The 19,455-nt window shown below is 35.5% G+C and overlaps 1 protein-coding gene across 2 annotated transcripts in view; it reads left to right on the top strand.

Annotated features, from left to right (window-relative positions):
- The window catches only part of LOC132701518 (terminal nucleotidyltransferase 5C), a 66,684-nt gene that overhangs the window by 38,619 nt on the left and 8,610 nt on the right, over positions 1-19,455 (top strand). The window contains exons 2-4 of one of the 2 annotated variants that reach the window (XM_060669500.1): positions 12,538-12,670; positions 13,628-13,975; positions 15,806-16,185. In XM_060669500.1, coding sequence (XP_060525483.1) covers positions 12,538-12,670; positions 13,628-13,975; positions 15,806-16,185 — 861 coding nt within the window. Of the gene's footprint in view, positions 1-12,487; positions 12,671-13,627; positions 13,976-15,805; positions 16,186-19,455 lie in introns of both variants that reach the window. The other variant, XM_060669499.1, reaches the window with a different exon arrangement.

Consider the following 19,455-nt stretch of genomic DNA (forward strand, 5'->3'; position numbering starts at 1 on the left):
ATTCAACTGCGAAACTGTTAGTTAACCATAGCCCTCAGTGTCAGTCATAGCATACACAAATCATTTATGATACTTTCTTCGGATAGCTAGGAATTATTGATTTGTTCGCGAGAATTTGACGCCATTAAGGTTCGAATAAAAATTTCAACATTTCAAAGCTGGGGACGCGAAGCGGACTGAACAGATAGCAGGAGGCTATCGATCGCGGTGAAAAATACGAAATAAAATATGATTTAACTCGATTCCAAACAGTTCCTAACCCGAACAGTGAATAATAAAATATTTCGCATGAAATCGACCGATGGCGAAGTGCAGTGCCGCGAAATTATACGGTTACAGTTCCGGCAACGCAAACACATAATTACGAGCATTGCTTATTTATATTGAAGGTCGGATGGCGTTTTTTTTTTTCATTATTCTCCGACATATTCGTTCTTTCACGTCTGCGACCGAATGGGAAAGGGTGTAATCAAGCGCCAGCCGATTGCAAATAACTTGTGCAATTTCTTTGAATGTTTTTACCCAATTTCGTTTCTTTGCGGGGTAAAATTAAGTTTATATTCTGAGGTTCCACAGAAAAACTCAGTTATGTGATAATAACTTATATCATTATCTAAACTTAAAAATCCAAAATCCTGTGGTTCAAATAATAACAGAGTATATTATGGAACAAGTGCGGTAAACGGCATTTGACTCGTGAGTTTATTTAGCATGAGCGGAGCGAGTGTTTAATGAACGAGTAATTTTAAAAATTCACCGAACGTGTTGCTTAGTATACTTTTTCTACGACTGTTAATTGTTGGGTACATTTTCGCAAAACAACACGAATACATTCACTGACATGGCCGTCAGAATTGACAAACGTCAAAATTCAAGGCGTGGGAAATATCTCCGAAAACATCCGATTGCTCCCAAACCCGTGCGGTAAAATCCCGGAAATGTCCGAAGTGGCTCGGATCCGTGGGAAACGAAACTGACGTGGGAAAGTAAATTAGGTATTTTACAGACGGGAGTAGAAAAATACATTTCTATTTTCAAATTATTTAATTTTTCCAAGAACGATCTTATTAATTGATGTCACAATAACCTGATGCAAATTAAACCATTTTGGTAAAAAGTACCAACAACGAAATGGTACACAAACTTTATTATTAGAAAGGCCCTTTTACAAATAACAGCAAAAATTGTAAATGAAAAAACGACAGATTATAACTACGTGTGTATAATAATAATAATGAAAAATTTATTAATAACTACACTTAATAATAATTATGGAAACAGATATTAACAAAAAAATATTTTTGTCCCAAAACTTCAATAAAATTTACACTGCGTCGACGTTCAAATTACTCATCTTAAAGAGTATTCGCGTTTAGAAGACGTTCATACTCAGTTTTACTAACCGAGTTTTTGTCGGTATTTCTTTTACTTTTGTTTGATTGCTACTCATTTTATTACATATTTGCGATTAGTATTAGCATTATACCTGCTATGACTGACGAATAATATTCCAGGCTATTTTGACAATTGATTAGTTTTATTTAATATGTACAACATTAAAACATTTCGATGGTGTTATAAATGAGTAATAAATAAGCACAAAAGTGGTTATAGGTTATTTAAGCTCCGCAGAAAAATTAAGAACAATATACAAATCTAAAAAATTGTTTGCTTTATTTTCATTTACTTTATTTTGACGGTAGGTGTAATCGTAATTTTACAAGACAGTACTTATCGAAACTTTCAGCTTGTTCATGGCGTCATAATGCAAATTTATGTGTTATGACGTTACCCAGCTTGATGTGAAACTCATTAAGAATCACTGTGTTCGGTTAATTGGTGGGATATGAAAATACAAGAGGGGCGTGACTACAAAAATAAAAGAAATCAGGTAGTTCCTGATGAGAGAAAAGAAAACTTTTTAAAACTTTATAATAAAGCAATCCGCTCCAAACGCCCATTCTATTTATACCAAAAAATAAAATTTAAGCATGATGGTTATAATGTGAATTTAGGACATGTATGTACAGCAAATATCACCACCGTTGTTGCACAGAACGTCACAATGTGAAAAACTATTTAGATACCAGAACTATATCTGTTATAATAGAATACCAATTAGCTTGAAAGGTTTCAGTAGTCTTAAATTTAATAAGGAGATTTGTAAGATCGTCTCATCACTTTTGTAGAGTATGTTTTTATACATTTTTTAAATAAATAAGTCACTTTTCTCCTCGGCACTAAGTTTGTCACTAAGCTCGTATTACACACGACAGTCTTGGCAATCGTGACCTGCGCGTGCGGCTTTGCGTTTCCGCAAGGCTGGTCAGCGACTCGCCACTTTTTTTTAAATACTCATTTTGTTCCACTTTGGATACGGATTCCTTCTCGTCTGTCAGTTGCGAAAATTTACGGTCGCGCGACTTTTCGGTTTCGTTAATATCGCGGCAAAAAAAAATGAGTTGCCGTAATAGAATATTTCAGCGTTGCGCAAATCGAGTCGGTAATTAAACAGTTGTTAAAGCGGTGCAGCGCAGCGCGCCGACGCTTTATGTTTTGGAATATCGCTTTTTTTTACGAAACCTGGTCGAAGCTGCGGACCCAGTTCGTTAACCAAACAATCGATTAAAAAGAAGCTTTTATAAAGAAACCATTTACCGATATTGTTCATTTTTCGTTTTTACTTTATACACCACCTCTTTTCGTTTTTCTTTTGTTGGCCGTCTAATTTACTTTGGTTCCTATCACCGAATTTAATACCGCACAATAAAAAATACACTTTTTAGGTCAAGTCAAAAATTAATTAACTTATTTTAATTTTCTTTTACATATTTGATTCATAATCGCTTTAAGTTATTTTTTCTACTCCCTGCTCTAAAGTATATAATAATGCACTGATCAAGCGTGAAGGAAAGTGTCACTCTAAAAACCACTTCGGACGTCTCCTGTATTTTAATCACGGGTTTGGTAACGATCGGATCGGTAGAAAGATATTCGTGTTGTTTTGCAAAAATGTATCCAAATGGTCGTAGAAAAAATATGGTATTGTATAGTATTGTACATATAAAAAATTATCTGCACACACTTAATGTGACTGCGAGTTCGACAAATTCTACATAAATTATTGGTTAGTAACTGATATCGGTTAAACATAAGGTAAGATAAGCATTCGTGATCTTACCGAAGAATTTATTCAATTTTTCGCATAATTTCCTTCTTTCGAATAACATAAATTTCGCAGCACGTTAAAGAAAGTCAAAAATAAACTACTTCCTCTTTTTACTTTTCACATAAAGTGAAGCACTAGCGTCTGATCATTTTTTTTTTGTAAAGTGTCAAACATACTCTTCCTCCATTTGTAGAAAACGTTTTGGATACACATTATTTAACGTATGCTCATTGTACATACAACTTCGAACAACAAGCGAGTATACCAACCAAAAGTTACGAGATAGAAACATTTGTTTTGACTTACCGCGGCTAATTACGAGCGAAACGACATTAAAATTTGCTTCTTTGTCTGACCTTTCGACACTTCCGTATTTTCTTTCTAGGCTTCGCCGATTCGTGTTTCTCTTTAAATTTGCGTCAGACTCGATTTTGGTTTTTGGTAATATTTTTGCGATTTAATGTTTTTTTTGTTATTAGAGTGTATTTATAAGACAGTGATATGCAATACAATTGGGTATTTGAAATTTTGAGGCGTCTTCGTCCCCTAACAAATTTAGAATTTAGAAAGTCACTACAAATAGATTTATTTGATGATTAATTTTGATAGTGAAATTTTCCGGCAATTATTTTGACCCAGCATTGACCATTATATTTAAAAAAGTACAAGTAAATTACGTTTCAGCTGAAATAAAAAAAAAATCCCACAGAAATTTGGAATTTGGTTATGTGTAGAAAAAGCTTTTTAAAAATTATTTCGAACGGAAAATTAGGTGTTATTCCTTCAAATCCAACCTCTCCACTTTTTATATCAAATGTGAATTGAAAACAGATTTAGGTAATGGTTTTATCTATTCGATAATAATTGTTTGAAGTAATCTAAACTGATCCAAATTTATATGTAAAAGAGAATTTTGGTAGCTACTTTTTTACAGCGACACAATATAAACCACTATACAAAATAATCCATAATCTTCGTAAAAGTAATATTACTCTATAGTAGGTAATGTAAATGTGTAAAATTACAATTGTACAACATATAATGCAGGGCTTAACTGACACCGACACATTTGCCAGCTGTGAAAATTTGATGATAATAATGTTATCCTTTATATGTACATATATGTAAGTATAGTCTGTCTCAATCATCATCGTGTTGACTTTCGACAGACTCTCCCCAATAAAATTTTAACGATGCTATTACCTATTGTTATTGGGTAAAGACATTAACAAAAAATGTATTCTTTTTTGTTGTTGACCATGTGTGCAGTTACGAGAATATCACAATGTCAAGTCGAAATCATTTGTCGCTGGATGCAAAACGGGTTGTAAATAATGTGTATCACACTTTAATTAGTAGAGGACTTATTAAACAAGAAGCTTTAAAAGAAACCTGTCTACTTACATAAACGCCAATATCGTCGATAAGGGATATCATTAATAGTGGAGAATTGAAGAAAATGTATAAATGTAGTGATTTTCAATCTAACCGATAGTGATCAGGAATAAGAAGGAAAATATATTGTCTTTATCAATGCGAAGTTGTTCCTACGTTGGAAAAACTGAAAAGGAAGCTAGAAAAAAATAAAACTAATATAAATATAAACCGTGCCACCGTCCATAGAGTTGTTTGTAACATAAAAATGAAAAATAGAAAAAAGACAAGTAGTAAAAGAATTACGCAAATTACGCAATTGCAAAGAAATTTAAAGATATAGACAACATATCTGTAATATATGTTGATGAAACATGTCCATAATATATCTTGATGAAACATGGTTCATACACGACACTGTATTCAAAAGAAAAAAAAATTACCAAAACGTTTGGGAGTCCCTAATGTTTTATTCTTGTACCCACCGGACCCGAGTTTTATTGCCGCCATAATTGTACGCAAAAGTCAGCAGGATGAAGATTGAGACAGTCTATAAGGATTAATAAATTAATAAAATGAAAGTAAGTGACCTGACAACAAACTGATTAAAAGTTTGTTTGGTATACACGCAAAAAGTCGGCAAATCTAAAACAATGAAGCAATTTTTAAGAATTGCAGTTTTTTTTTAACAAAATTACCTTACTTTTACCCGCTATGCGTCGCGTCGCGGAAAGAATTCGCCAAACACGTACTTCCGCAACAACGACGCAAACCAACGTCTGCCAGGCAATAAACGGGTTCCATAGATAGAGGAGAGAAAGTCATATTACAATATTATATAAAACGACCTTCGGCCGCGTAGCGGCACTCTTGAATAACTAATGTTTATTTACATGGAGCGGCTGTTGTTTGCCCGCCGACCCCATTCCCGGGAAGATTTCATTGAAGATGAACGGCGCAGTTATTATTGCATTGTAACTCGGACGATTTTTTTATTATACTTGACTCAACTTCTGGCAAGTTCGGCGACTTAATTTCACTTTTTTAATGCTAATCACTCTCTTAAAAAATCGCTTTCAATTTCGCGCTTCGCTTGTGGAATAGGTAGCTTCGACATTTTCTTATTTTAACAGAAAGCGATAGATTGTGTGCTGAAAAAACGGCAAATAAAATTTGAGGACAAAATAATCCTATTTTCGTCCGCTGTAAACATTTAAGCGAGGATAGAACACGAAACCTTTGCGCGAGGTTAGGTCGCGTCACTTCGGTATCCAGACATCAGACGACTGGCTGGCCGGCTGGCTTTACGATACTATGATAATAATGTTGCAGTCACCGGTTTTCGGTTTAGAGTATCTGGTTTGAGCGGGTACTGATTTATGGTTAAATTCTGTGCACTTTATCGGAATTAAAAATGCCAAACAGAACGTGATGTTTTGTTTCAAAATGTACAAATACGTCCAGTACAACACCAAAAAAAAATTCTGCGAATGTTCCACAAGCTCCTCTACAACATAAAAAGTGGTTTGATGGAGCTCGACGAGATGTGAAATCAGTTTTATGCAAGTCGACTATGTACTGCTGCGAAGATCATTTCGACCTGGAAAATGATATGGATATGGAAATATAGAAAAATGGAATATAAGTTGAGTACCTTCAAGCCCGGATGAAACCTGAGATTGTACCACAAAAATATGCATGTCAGCCGTACCGATATTTAATCTCTATAGTGCCGGATGGTAAGTCCTTCAACTGAAAAGTTTCCCTGAATTCAAATATATGTTTTCCAAGTGGACTCCAAAAAAATATAATATAACATTATATCTATGTGACTAGTCGTTCTCTTAGAACTTCTGAAAGCATAGTAAACATAGTAATTTTGATTTTTAGAAGACTAAGCAAGTTATACAGGGGCGAAAATCAATTTTTTTATTTTGTACTTACCTAATAATTTTACTCGGTAATCCTCGAACAAATCAAAATTAATTTTGATTGGCTAGGTTCCTAATATGAAGTATAGGTAAGCCTATATTTGCAATAATACCCTGTATATTCATTTCCTTTAAAACAGTGAAAGAAAAACTACGTTCTCATGAAGGTGAAATTTGCTTATTTTTGACGTTTTCGGAATGAGAGAGACATTAAAAAAAATGTATTTTGTAGATTGCAGAAGAGAATAAAACACACTTTTGCGTATGGCAGACCGTTTTTTTTTCTTTACCCTATTCAATATTCAATGCAGAAGAAAACAGATATTAGCTTTCATAATTATTACGACCCGGCATATGTACCATGTTTTAATATCATAAACTCCTAATGAACTAAAATAAAGCAGAATTAAATTTTATTCATTAGTGCCAAACAAAAAAAAAGTAGATTTAGAACAGAATTATATGTACATATTATCTACTTACCGAACTACTGTAACGCCACTGCTGTGAGGTTCATTTAAATTTGCGTTAGTTGCCAAAAACTCATACACCGTTTCCACATTGACATGGGGTAAATTCGCTAATCAGCCCTTTGATAACCTTGATGCATTGTGTTGGCACAAATAAATAAAATACACAAACGTTTGTGATAGATAATTCGTAATACTCTCCGTATACTCTGCAGTCCGCCACAGCATGGCGTCTGACCATTGATTTTGAAATGTTTACAGTGTTCGTAAATGTCAATATTTTACGCTATTTTTTTTTTCGATTTTCAATAACAAAGTTTCTAGATTTCGAACCGATATATTGAACAATTCAAGGATATTCCTGGACAACTAAGCTGTAATTTAGGCTTGCATAAATGAATCCTAAATGGCTTAAACTATAATGAAAATCGCACAACTCACACTAAAGACAAATTTTGATAATTGTACTTGGGATAATACATTTGGTGGCATTTTCAAGCAAATTTATTGCACGGAATTCTTAAAAACTTAACAGCGAGTTGCTCATACAAGTGAGTTTCGACATTCTGTCCATGTGATCGATATAGGTAGGTTCCCCTTTCTCATCTTACCTCATGACGTAGGTGTTGCACATCCAAGATAAGATGGGTACTTAGCGTTCGACCTATCATATCCCATGGATATTCAGAACAAGCAATAAATCTTGCGGGCCGTTGAGAAAGGGTTATATTAGCTTGTCGGAGGAATTTGGAGAAGAGTTTGAAGAACCCTAACCATACTGCCCCTAGAACGCGCATTCTCACTTGCCATACAAAATTCAAGTTATGCGCCTTTCTCCACTTCTTCGTGAGCCATCGTTAACCCACAAACAAAAACGTGATTATTTACACCATAAAAGGCGTAACTGTCAATATCCCTTATGCTCTAGTTGTTCAATAAATCGATTTCTTGGATATCGATCGACCAGTATCTGCCACCCCTTTATGTCTGATTGCGTTGGATGTGCTAAGATAAACGTGTATGGCGATGATGTACATACAACTTTGTCCAACATAGCATCACATTTGTACCATTCCCGCCAATCTTGTTTTCAATTTCCCAAAAGAACATTCCAGCTTCTCGTATAGGCTCTACTACCCTACCTCTTTCAGATTTACTTAAGGCAGTAAAATTAATTAATTAAAATTATTAACTTTTTAATAATTATTGTTTATTTCACGTCATGCAAGCAATCAATCAACAAACCACTAACCAATTGTTGCTAGCTAGCAAATATAAGTATGTATATATACGAAGGCATAGGAATTACATCATTCAGAAAGTTTTTAAAGGCCTTCTAGCTAGGGTATACGATAAGAACTTTATTTATTAAACTAAAAGAGCGCTTAAAAACTACAAGAGTGCTTCAACGCTTCTAATCTGAAAATGCTTCTTAACCGACTACACAATGGTACCAACTTCGACTGAAATAAATCTGTGCATTTAAGTTATATCAAATCGAAGCATATATTTACTCGTGTCAAAAACAGAAGGGGAACAGGTTTCGAACAACCAAACGCCAAGATTATATATATATATATATATATATATATATATATATATATATATATATATATATATATATATATATATATATATATATATATATATATATATATATATATATATTATAGATAGATATAAGACACTACAACTACAAAGAAAAGAAATGTATTTTAGAATAAATATAAAAATAAATGACTACTGTTCCAACAACTATAAATTGATGTTCAATTCTGTGTTACCGCACTCATATCACTTTTATTGTAATTAAAGTGAAATTCAAAGCGAGTACTGCGAGTATTGCCTAAATAGTATCCGTGTCACAAGAAATCTGCATCTTTAAAGTTCCATCATAATTAATAGAATCTCTTTTAAGTATTTATTGAGTTTTTATTTTTTTCGTAAATGCAGACTACAATATTAAACATACATAACATTTAATTTAATAAAATGTGCATCTTTCTAACTAACTAAACTAACCAATCGTTAAAATAAAAAAAAAGAAATCGAAAAGAAATACCAGCTAAAATAAATGAATCGTAGTCATCCCTACGTAAATGGCGCGCATGTTTCAGAACCCATGCATAAAACTTTCGCGTCACAGGGCTCAGGCGCCAAAGTTCATTCAGCAAACTCTGCGTGGCGAAAACACCACAGCCGCCATACTTGTTGCTGCTCACCCGGGGAATAATTGATATTGGCACTGTTGCTTTTTGCCATTCACTTTATAGCCGCCCTGGAAATTTGCCAGACGTAGCTGCTACGCCCTTCATTCTTTGTTATCTACATGTTTTCGTTCATGAGTTTATGCTCATAATGGAGTTGCGGAGGCTCGTTGTAAACTTTAGGATTTTGTTCGTTCGCTGACGAATGCAATTAATTTCCTTTTTTAATCGCGCTTAATTTGCAGAAAATTTAGTTACGTCGTTCATAATTGTTATTGTAAAATCAATCCGCCAGACAATTATGAGTAGGGAGGGATAAAGCAGGATTTTTTTCCAACTTTTTGCACTTAACTTTTACTTTCTAATACTCTAAAATGCCCAATTATACACTGGCCAGCCGTCCACAAGGTGTCACTTTAAAACGTCAGGTTTATTAAACGCTCTCGCTAGCCAAGTTGAGAGTTTCCGGAGCTTTAGTTACTGTTCGATAGATGTTTGAAACACTGACGGCAAGTCGTTTTTTTTTTTTTTTTTTCGTTTATAAACTTCCTCAGGCACTTACTCGCTTCGCTCGTGCCTAAAGAAACTCGTGACTAAAGTTTGGGTTATAAAACTTTAAAAACTTAAAACTTTAAAATTATATGAAGTGTATCCCTAACATTGTTGAAATACAGTAAACAAAGTGTTTACAAACTCAGTTTTGGGTTAATTTGATGATGGCAACATTCTAAGTCACGCTGCGGCTCTTGCTGAAACCATATTTGAAAACTTGAAAAAACCTTACGCCAAAATCTATTCGCACAATTTTGTCGTGAAATTAATTGAATCTTTTATTGTATTTTATAGTTAATCAGAGTAATGGTAATTTATTGTGTGTTTACAATATACCTAGTGGTTTTGTAATATTTTTGCGTAAAAGAAAATACCCGAAAATAAGCAAGTAACTTTGACAAATTTGATTCGATTCGATTAGGAATAAGCAATGCTATCACATTTTTTCTCAATCCTATAAGCGTCGTAGAAATATGAAAAATAAAAACCAACTTGATTGATTTGTCTAAACGCCAGCGAATGCAGGCGATTTTCGCAGCATCCTGCGATTGACGCAACAAGACAACGATAAACACACTACGTGCTTTATCTTCCTTTTTCGATTGGTCCCGGACGAGATTATGGGGGCGGCTGCTGGGCTAAGCTACACGGTTGCGGCGGAGGACGATGACGTCACGGCGGCAGACGGGAGCCGCATGAATGAACGGAGCGTGGGCGCTAGCGCCCACGCTGTTGCCAAATTGTTTACGTTGTTACTAGTGTAATAAGAAGAGCTTTTTTTAAAAAAACTCGCCGAGATTACTTTACTCTTTGAACTAGCCTTGTTCTTTATTTGCATCATTGAGCAAAATAGTGTCAGGTAAATGCCCAATAAAGCGACGGAGAATTTTAACCTTTAATTCATAATTTTAAGTCTTATTGTTATTGTCTTTTACGATGAAACCACTTTCGTATTAAATGGAACCAAAGAAACTAACTATACCTAACTATATAATAAAACAATCTTTCAAAGGTCCAGTAAATCTAATCATGAAAAAATGACGTGTTTTCATATTGTGATTAAATTGTCTTCTTATATATGCTTTCTTAAAATTATCCGTATCCTAAGATGTGTGAAATGAAGTGTTTGAATGAGACCACTTTGAAGAATGTTTTTGGATTCGGTTCTGTATCTCGAAGTGAAATCTATAAATCTCTAATCTCTAACTCGGATTATTTATATTTATTTGGTTAATAGTGGATCTTTTTAAAAAATATATATATTTTGTGTCTTTGTAATAAATGGACGCTTACGCTTCACCTGACGAAACGAATGATGGTTTTGCCAGTGTATACGTAGACCGATAAAATCTATATGCGTCAATCCGGTTCTGCATGAACGCCCGCTGACATTTTAGGATCTGTATTTTTTTGTATCGAATCGCTCAACTGCAAAAATTCGAAATGTGAACGGAATTATTAAGTAATTCCCTTTCACACGCACCGTCTCAAAATTAGGACTAAAAACGTGTGCCGCCACCCCCCTTCCGCAGTAGATTACCGTCAAAGCGGGAAATTCGTCGCCAGTGTGGCAACGTTGTTTGCAGATCCGCCCACGCAAACAGAAAGCGGGAATGCTGAAGTAGTGTAGCTCGAGTATCGATTCTGACATAGGCAGTTGTATTTCGTTAGAGATTCTTCACACTATCAAACATTGTAATAAGTGGCCCCGTTACACACCCACCAACATGCAGTCTGAAGGAAAATATTCCGATGTTCAATTTTATAAAATTGAATTTAATGAACCTTCAAAATGTTAATTAAAATGTTTCAAATTAGGTACACTTGCTTCAAATATAAACAAGGTAATGCAAAAAAAGATTGTTCCACAACTTTTGAGATTTTAACCTAATATCTATTGTCTTCTTTAGTTTCTAATGCCGATGGCGTGTCTGAATTTTATGTGGAAGTAAAAATGAGTAATTCATTTTTTCGTTTTTTATACTTCTTTCATTGGTCTTTTTTTGTGGTACTTCTTTCGTGAAGTTGTGAAGAATGATTTAGGTAAATTTCTCTTTTGGTTTTTTAAGGCGATTCGTCGTTATTGTTGGTATATGTTCTCTTACGTTTCACCACTGACAAATGATGATTATGTCCCTGGTAGAGGTATTACGGTATCGGTATTTAAGGGATACCGTGCACTGAGTCCAGATCGATCAGGGCCGTTCCGAAGACTCCAAATCTTGCCCATGTCAAAACAGGTCACTCGGTGAGAAGATGATATAGGGTCTCCTTCCCTTGCATGCACCACCTGCACTCCGGGTCGTCTCTAATACCTAGCAAGCAACGATGCCTCCAGTCTGCAGTATCCTGTGTAGGCCGCTGTTAGTGCTCTACACTCCCTTCTGGGCAGACCAAGCAGCTCCCTGATCGGAGGGAGGGCGGGCTCATTCATCTTAAGCCTCGCCTGCCTCATTCCCGGAGCAACCCTTCAGCCCACCACTGCCCGTTCTCTCATCCAAGCTTCGAGAGCTCCCCGCCTCACGCACAGGGCGATCCACAATCGGGGCTCTGGTCCCATGTGCCTGTGCGAGGAGCCCTCCCTGGCTATGGCGTCTTGTCCACTTTCTTTGCTAGAACCAAATCTAGACCCGATCTATTAATCGAAAACCAGCTCCTGCTATCCAAATCTTACCCGACTCTTAACGAAAATCTACGAAATTAAGGTCCCTCGGAATGAAATTCTGCCAAAAATTTTTTACCAGGAAATGTTTATCCTTGCTGAAGGCATTTTTTTTATTACAGTGCGGCATCGGCACCGATACCGACGACGAGGACGTTGCGGGTCTGGGCGGTTCCGAACATGAATACGACCATCAGAGGTCGCTGCACAGAATCAAGCTATGCGACGGCGACGATGTGCAACAGAGACTGGCGGTACTGTCCTACGAGCAGGTGTGCCGACTGAACGATGTCATGGACGAGACGGTGAGTGGAAAGTACTTTTCCTTTAAACTTCTATCATCTGAGAGATATTCGAAGGTCGACGTTTTCAACGGTTCTCCGGCGAGCACCGGACGACCTACGGATTTTGATCGATCGAACGCAATTAAATGGATCGTTACCGAAATTGACCGGCTTATTATTCGCAGCCTCGAATTTTAATAACGGCCTTGTAAATCTTCGAATGCACTTTATCCCGAGATGTTGAAATCTGCTTTTGTGAGGAATTAGGGACGTTAGAAAAAAAATTACCATAACTTTAAAGAGTTTACCTCGCTACCAAAGGTTTTAAAATTCACTTTCATCTCAGTCTCAACAATTCCATCGACCGCTATCGTTTTGATTGTCTGGAGTATTTTCTATACCGTTCTTCTTATTAGACATTTTTGAATGTTTGTGATTTGTGGGCCTGCTATAACCATTATGGATGGTAGCCAAAATAAGACAATTTTCTTTTGTCGATAGTTTCTGGTAGTAAATTCCATCAAAAATAGTTGATATACTCCCTGGGAGACAAGTTAAGTTGCTGATTAGTTAATACCCCTAAATCTTTAAGAGAGACACATTTGTACGTACAAGAAAATTGTATTTATAAACTTTAAAGAGACAAGTGATATCAAATTTTACTATAAAAATTTCGTTATTTTGTAACGAGAATAATTTTAAATGCTGTTAAAGTTGACTCTAATAACGGCTCTGGATTGACAATAACTCCGTTTTGTTGCGCACTAGACATCCTTTCTCTGAATATAGATGTCCTTGTACTAGTTCCAAACCGTTCTCTAAGTTAAGCAGTTCATCCCGCACAGTTCTTAACACAATCACGCCTCGCGTTCTCATTTGTACTTTCTTTCTAAGTTTTTTAATTGTTATTGATTTTTATTTTAATAATCCAAACAATGTAACAATAGACAAAAAAATTCGCTATTGATTTGGTTTCAGGTCAGCATACATGGCAGAGGAAACTTTCCCACATTGGAGGTCCGTCTCCGTGACTTGGTGGAGGTGGTACGGGACAAACTCGAAGCGGAACCATCCTCGGGAGGAGCTGGGATGCGCGTGAGAGATATTCGACTAAATGGTGGCGCGGCGTCCCATGTGCTCGCATCCCAACAACCCTACAACGATCTCGATCTCATATTTGGCGTGGAATTGTCGTCGCCACGAAACTTTGAGAAAGTCAAATCGGCAGTGTTGAGTTCGCTATACGACATGCTGCCCGATGGCGTCAGCAGAAAAAGAATATCCACCTGTAGTCTCAAAGAAGCGTACGTCAGCAAGATGGTCAAGGTAAGTGGCCGTAACTTCTTTCGTGCTTGTAAGAAAGGGAAAAGGATCAAAAGTTGTGGGAATCATCTTCAGGACGGTGAAGAAAAGACTTAAGAGTCGGATCATTTATCTTTTTTTTTTCTATCGAAACATTAAGTATCAAATATCATGTCTGCGTGGACGTAACTGGTAGAAAATTCATTTTTGTTGCAAAAAAATGTTTCCATTCAATAAATTATCAAAAGCAGTCTTGGGAAGAAGAACGTTTCTGGTTTTTATTCTCTATAGGAGAAACGCAGTTTAGGAAAATAAGTGTAACTGTCAAAATTTTTATCCAAAAATGGATAATCCAAAAATAGTAATAAGACTTTGAAGATTTTTCAATTTAAATTTCAAAAGCCTTGCTTTGTATCATTAGCATTTAATGGATAATTATTCACTATAAATTATTGCCATAAGTTTATTATAAGTCTCTTTGGTCATTCTAAATAATAAGAGAAAATCATGCTCTACTTTTTATTCCTTTATTAGCCCCAGCTCGTTTCCCCAAAATTTGAATAACTCGAAAAACAATGCTAAACCTGTAATAAAATTAAGTAAGTACTGAACTTGATCATTTTTATGTTATGGGTTCATGCGGCGCCTTTAAAAACAACTATTATCGCGATTTGATCAAAAATAATTAAAATTATTATAATACGTTTTCTTTATTTTTCTTTATCTGTTAATAATAATTATATTATTGTAAAATTGTAAAACGTAAGGACTCATCATAAGTTTTGGAAAATTAAAGTTTTCAATATCAAAAGCGAAGTGTAGAAACTTACCATGTATCGCCACAAAATAAAAGGAATTCTTACTTGTTAATAAAAATTACGCATGTTTTCAAATTTCCTTCAAAATCTTCTTCCCCTATTATAAATTGTACGTATATTTTAGCAAATTAAGGTTTAAATATTAAAAGCAAAATAGAAACTATTCAAACTTAACACAGAATAAAAACAAAACCTCAGAAAACAAGAAAAACCAACAGTTAATTAAGAGCTCAAAACAAAACACCTTCTACATTTGAATTCTGCGAAATGTATTTATTATGAGTGAGTGCTCCTTGGGAACCGAGCATTAACATGTACAATTTTTAAATTTACATCGCATAGCAGCTCAGTGTTGATATTCTCTGGACAATCATTGTGGTAAAATGGCTATATTTCAAAGAATCTAGAACAAAATTAAAGGTAAATAATTCTCTAAAAAGATGTTCCGATATAGAGGCTTGAATTGCGGATAACGCAGAATGCTCGTTACAAAGAAATTTAACGTCCCTATTAAAGATACACAAAATTCATAGTTTCGTAAAAGTCTCGAATCTCTTGACTTACTTTGATGTAACTCGCAAGGCGCAAGCTCTATACCCCCATTTATCAGACATGTTGACAGACGATTTTCGTTTAATTCTTGATTTTGGATCGCAAATAAAATCTAAATTTAATCATCTTCGACCTTTCTTTAAAAAAATTCTAGAAAACCCCCTAAGATCCCAAAAAAGCCATATCACTGAAGTCATTAATTTCAAACGAAATTGGTTGGTCAACTGTTTGACCAAGACCAAACGTGAAACAAAAAGGCTCAAAAATAAAAGGTAAAGACGTCATCATACAAGAAGGTGCTAAGACAGTCTTTAAAAGAGAAGTAAGACGCCAGGTCGCTTAAATAACAACAATTTTCTATAGATTAGATTTACTCCCGCCTACCGCATTTCTTACACCGTCTGCGATATTTATAGACAGAACCTTGAAAAATTTTATACCGACAAATGATTCAGACAAACACACAATTTCATCTCCTTTTCAGGTAAATAGCGGGTCTGGTACGGGCGACCGCTGGTCTCTCATCTCGTTGGGCAACGCCCGTGGCAGGGGCGTCGAACTAAAATTCGTCGATCGCATGCGACGCCAGTTCGAGTTTTCAGTAGACTCGTTCCAGATAGTTCTCGATTCGCTACTGCTATTCTACAGGTGCGACGGACCGCCCGTCTCGGAGAACTTCTACCCCACGGTGGTGGGCGAATCGGTCTACGGTGACTTTCAGGAAGCGCTCTACCACCTCCAGAAGAGGCTTATCTCGACCAGGCAACCCGAAGAGATTCGCGGCGGCGGCCTGCTCAAATACTGCAATCTACTAGTCAAAAATTATAAGCCCGCCCACCCAGACTACATCAGGTCGTTGGAGAGGTAAGTTTCGCTTCCGTCATCTTTCTGAAAGACTACGAAATAAATTATAGTTTGCTTTCTTGTGGCACGGAGGAATAAAACCTCAATAGAAAAAAAAACTGGACTACAGGATGACGTACTGTGTTCTATTGTTCTCCTTGAACATTGTTCATATTCAATCTCTTCCATAAAGCTCTTGAAACGAAGTATTTTTTTGATATTTCCTGGTGCTCCAACATCTAAATAAAGTTTTAGCACCCTAGTTAAACGGTCCAATTTGGTGGTTTAATTCTCAGGTTATAAGACCCAAATTCTTTAAATCGAATATCAGATAAAAATAATCGATGAAAATAACTCTACTTCTACACTAGATAAAGCAAAATCGACGGACCTTTCATGGGCTGGAGATTTATTTAATGGTCAACCGAGATTTATGGCGTTTTTCAATTTTGTATCATTTTAAAAATTGCCGATAACTTTTTTCTTTATGAAGATGATGCCAATGATAGAATACACACATAAACAAACAATATATTTGTTGACTAAGCAATAATTTGGAGATAGCATGTGATTTAGTGTAAAGAGAATCCATTCAAAACAATGCAATAGGCTCCAAGAAGTGCACGTAGCATAAAAAGTTGTGGAATACCCTGATAATTGCTTTAAAAATTGAAGGAAATCCTGTAATTAATTCGTAATTGTTTCGATCCCATTTTTCGGTCAAATTAAATATTTTTCAGAAAACCATTACCTACGCTTACGTGCTTCAAATAACATGATGGCATCTATTATTTCGTATTAAATGTATTGCGTTGCTTTTGTACAATTTCCGAAGACCTTTATTATTGGCAAACTAATCAAAAGTACTTTAATTTGACGATAAATTATAGCATTTTGATTAGTTTTGTTAGGGTATCTAGCAAAATAAATTCATAATCTAATATAAAGGAAAGGCAAGTCAATATTTTTTTGCTAGTATGTAAATACCCAGTTACGTCCGTACGTTGTACTTTAAAAAGATTAAGGAGGAATAAAAAGCCACTGTGCTTTTATTCCTCGACGAAGTTGTCTGTCATTTGATGAACTTAAAAATGTGTTTCTCGTTCGGACACCTGATCCACAGCAATTCTATAGTTACCAAAGAAAACAATTTCAATAGCATCAAACGAGTAAAAGTGGCATATATAATAAATATTTCAGGTTTTTATCGCTCGAACGATGCGCGTGAAGCTGTCCAGCAGCAAATATTTAATATCGGCAGGGATTGACCTTGACCTTTAGAACTGCCATTAAACCTTTCACATAACCTTTAAATTTAAATGAGACCCGTCGTCTACCATGTATACCTCGAGCAACTTTTACGACAAATTCGTTTTAGCTCGATAAAAAAATATAAAGGATCGTGCGCTCTCCCATTACGAGCTTTTTGCGCTCACTTGAGTTGAATGCCTGAATCTATTTGGTGCCGTGCAAACAAACTCAATATAGTTCATATATGGTTTGTTTTGCTTTCTTTTGAGGTACGTTGGTTGCCACTACAGAGACAATTAATACGACAGAGTTGTCAATTCCGTAATAAATTTCAAAACCATATTCAATATGCAAGATACAAGATAATGACTAATTTTCAGGTGGGAAATTTGAATGAGTTATTGAATGAAGTTAGCGCTTCATTTCAAAAATGAAAAATATAAAATTGAACAAAGGAGGTTGTTTCCGTTGTCTAAGTAGTCATAGTCATAACAAAGTTTTCAATCGCATCTTTACCAATATAAACTAGACAAATACTACATATACATATATAATCTGTACTCTACACAGATGCTTTTAGATTATGAATCGAATGAAATGGTATTTTATAACTTGACGACTTCTGAAAGAAAATTGATAGTTATTTTGCACCACTATTGAGCCAATAATTATTTATTAATCATCGATTTTTAACTATCTTCGATTAATAATAACTTAAAAATGTACTTTAATAGATTCGCAATTTTAGTTGGCAAATAGTGAGGCGTTTTACCTATATAGAGAGTGTCCCACTTCGAATTCGACGATCTGTTGGTAAAAAAGATATCCAAACTTGTTTTTTTCTACTCCCTACTCGTATCGTATCCAATTATGTACCGATCAAGCGTAAACTTCGTTAACCAAGGTCGCGAGTCATTCTGATATCTGCGGTACTTTATTCATGAATTCGCAAACATCCGATGTTTTGGGTGTATTTGAAACACTGATTGTATTTTGATCTTTGCCAGTTCTGATGGTCAAGTCACGCGTCACTCAGTGGACGTATGTATAGTATGCACTCGCCACTGTGCTGCGGTCAGTCCGTGACAAAAGTAGCATTTATCAATAAGATTGCATTGTATACTATTACGCATTCAGTATCTCTCATTTCGATTTAATTATTCCATTAATAACGCAGTAAAAAAATGTCCGATTTCTTGGTCTAGCTCAAATTTTCCGAGAATCTCCTAATCGTCGAAAAACGTTATCAGTCATTATTTATTAGTAAGTTTGACCCACCAAACCGGGACCCAATTATTACGGATCCCAAAGTTCCCAAGCGGTATTTATCTTTTGAATGATTAATTCCGTCCAAACCGCCGACTTTAATCACAATCCTCGCTTCCCTCGCCACCGATCGTGTGGACATCGATACTCGTCGAGGTTGTCATGGAAAATATTTGTATCGGGTTTTCCGCGAACGTTATAGGTTAAGTCACGCGCTAAAGCTTACATCGAGAAAGTTGACCAGACAAGTAATGGATGCGGTGCCTAAATACCGGCTTCCAACAACCAAGACTTTACTACGGCCCTATTCGCATACTGACGTTCACTCGGCAGTTACTCACTGATTATAACGACAAGTAATTCCGCAATACAATGCATTAAAAACTTGGTTATAAAAAGGCGTTCCTAAATCATAATACTGACACCAGTAACATTATGTTCATAGGACACCCGACCCAGTCATAGAAAAATTGAATGGAAAATAAGTATAAACGGTAAACCCATATATGGCCATATAACTGTGGTGTCACCCCGAATTATTAATAATGTGATGAATACAGAAATATTGGCAATATATGAATATATTTAATAAATACTCAGTTCGTGCAGTAAAATAGGGTAGAATATAGGTAGTTAGTGCAGATGGTATTAGATACAACTAAAACGTCACTTCGAGCCTTCTTGCAGAACGTTGAGAGCTTTTTTAACATTATGTTATTAGTATATTAAGGACCAAGTGTGTAAACGGCATTTGAGTCACGAGTTTATTTAGCA

The sequence above is a fragment of the Cylas formicarius genome, unplaced genomic scaffold (genome assembly GCF_029955315.1).
Source record: "Cylas formicarius isolate icCylForm1 unplaced genomic scaffold, icCylForm1.1 PGA_scaffold_4__25_contigs__length_36172078, whole genome shotgun sequence".
In the NCBI taxonomy this organism is placed as follows: domain Eukaryota; kingdom Metazoa; phylum Arthropoda; class Insecta; order Coleoptera; family Brentidae; genus Cylas; species Cylas formicarius.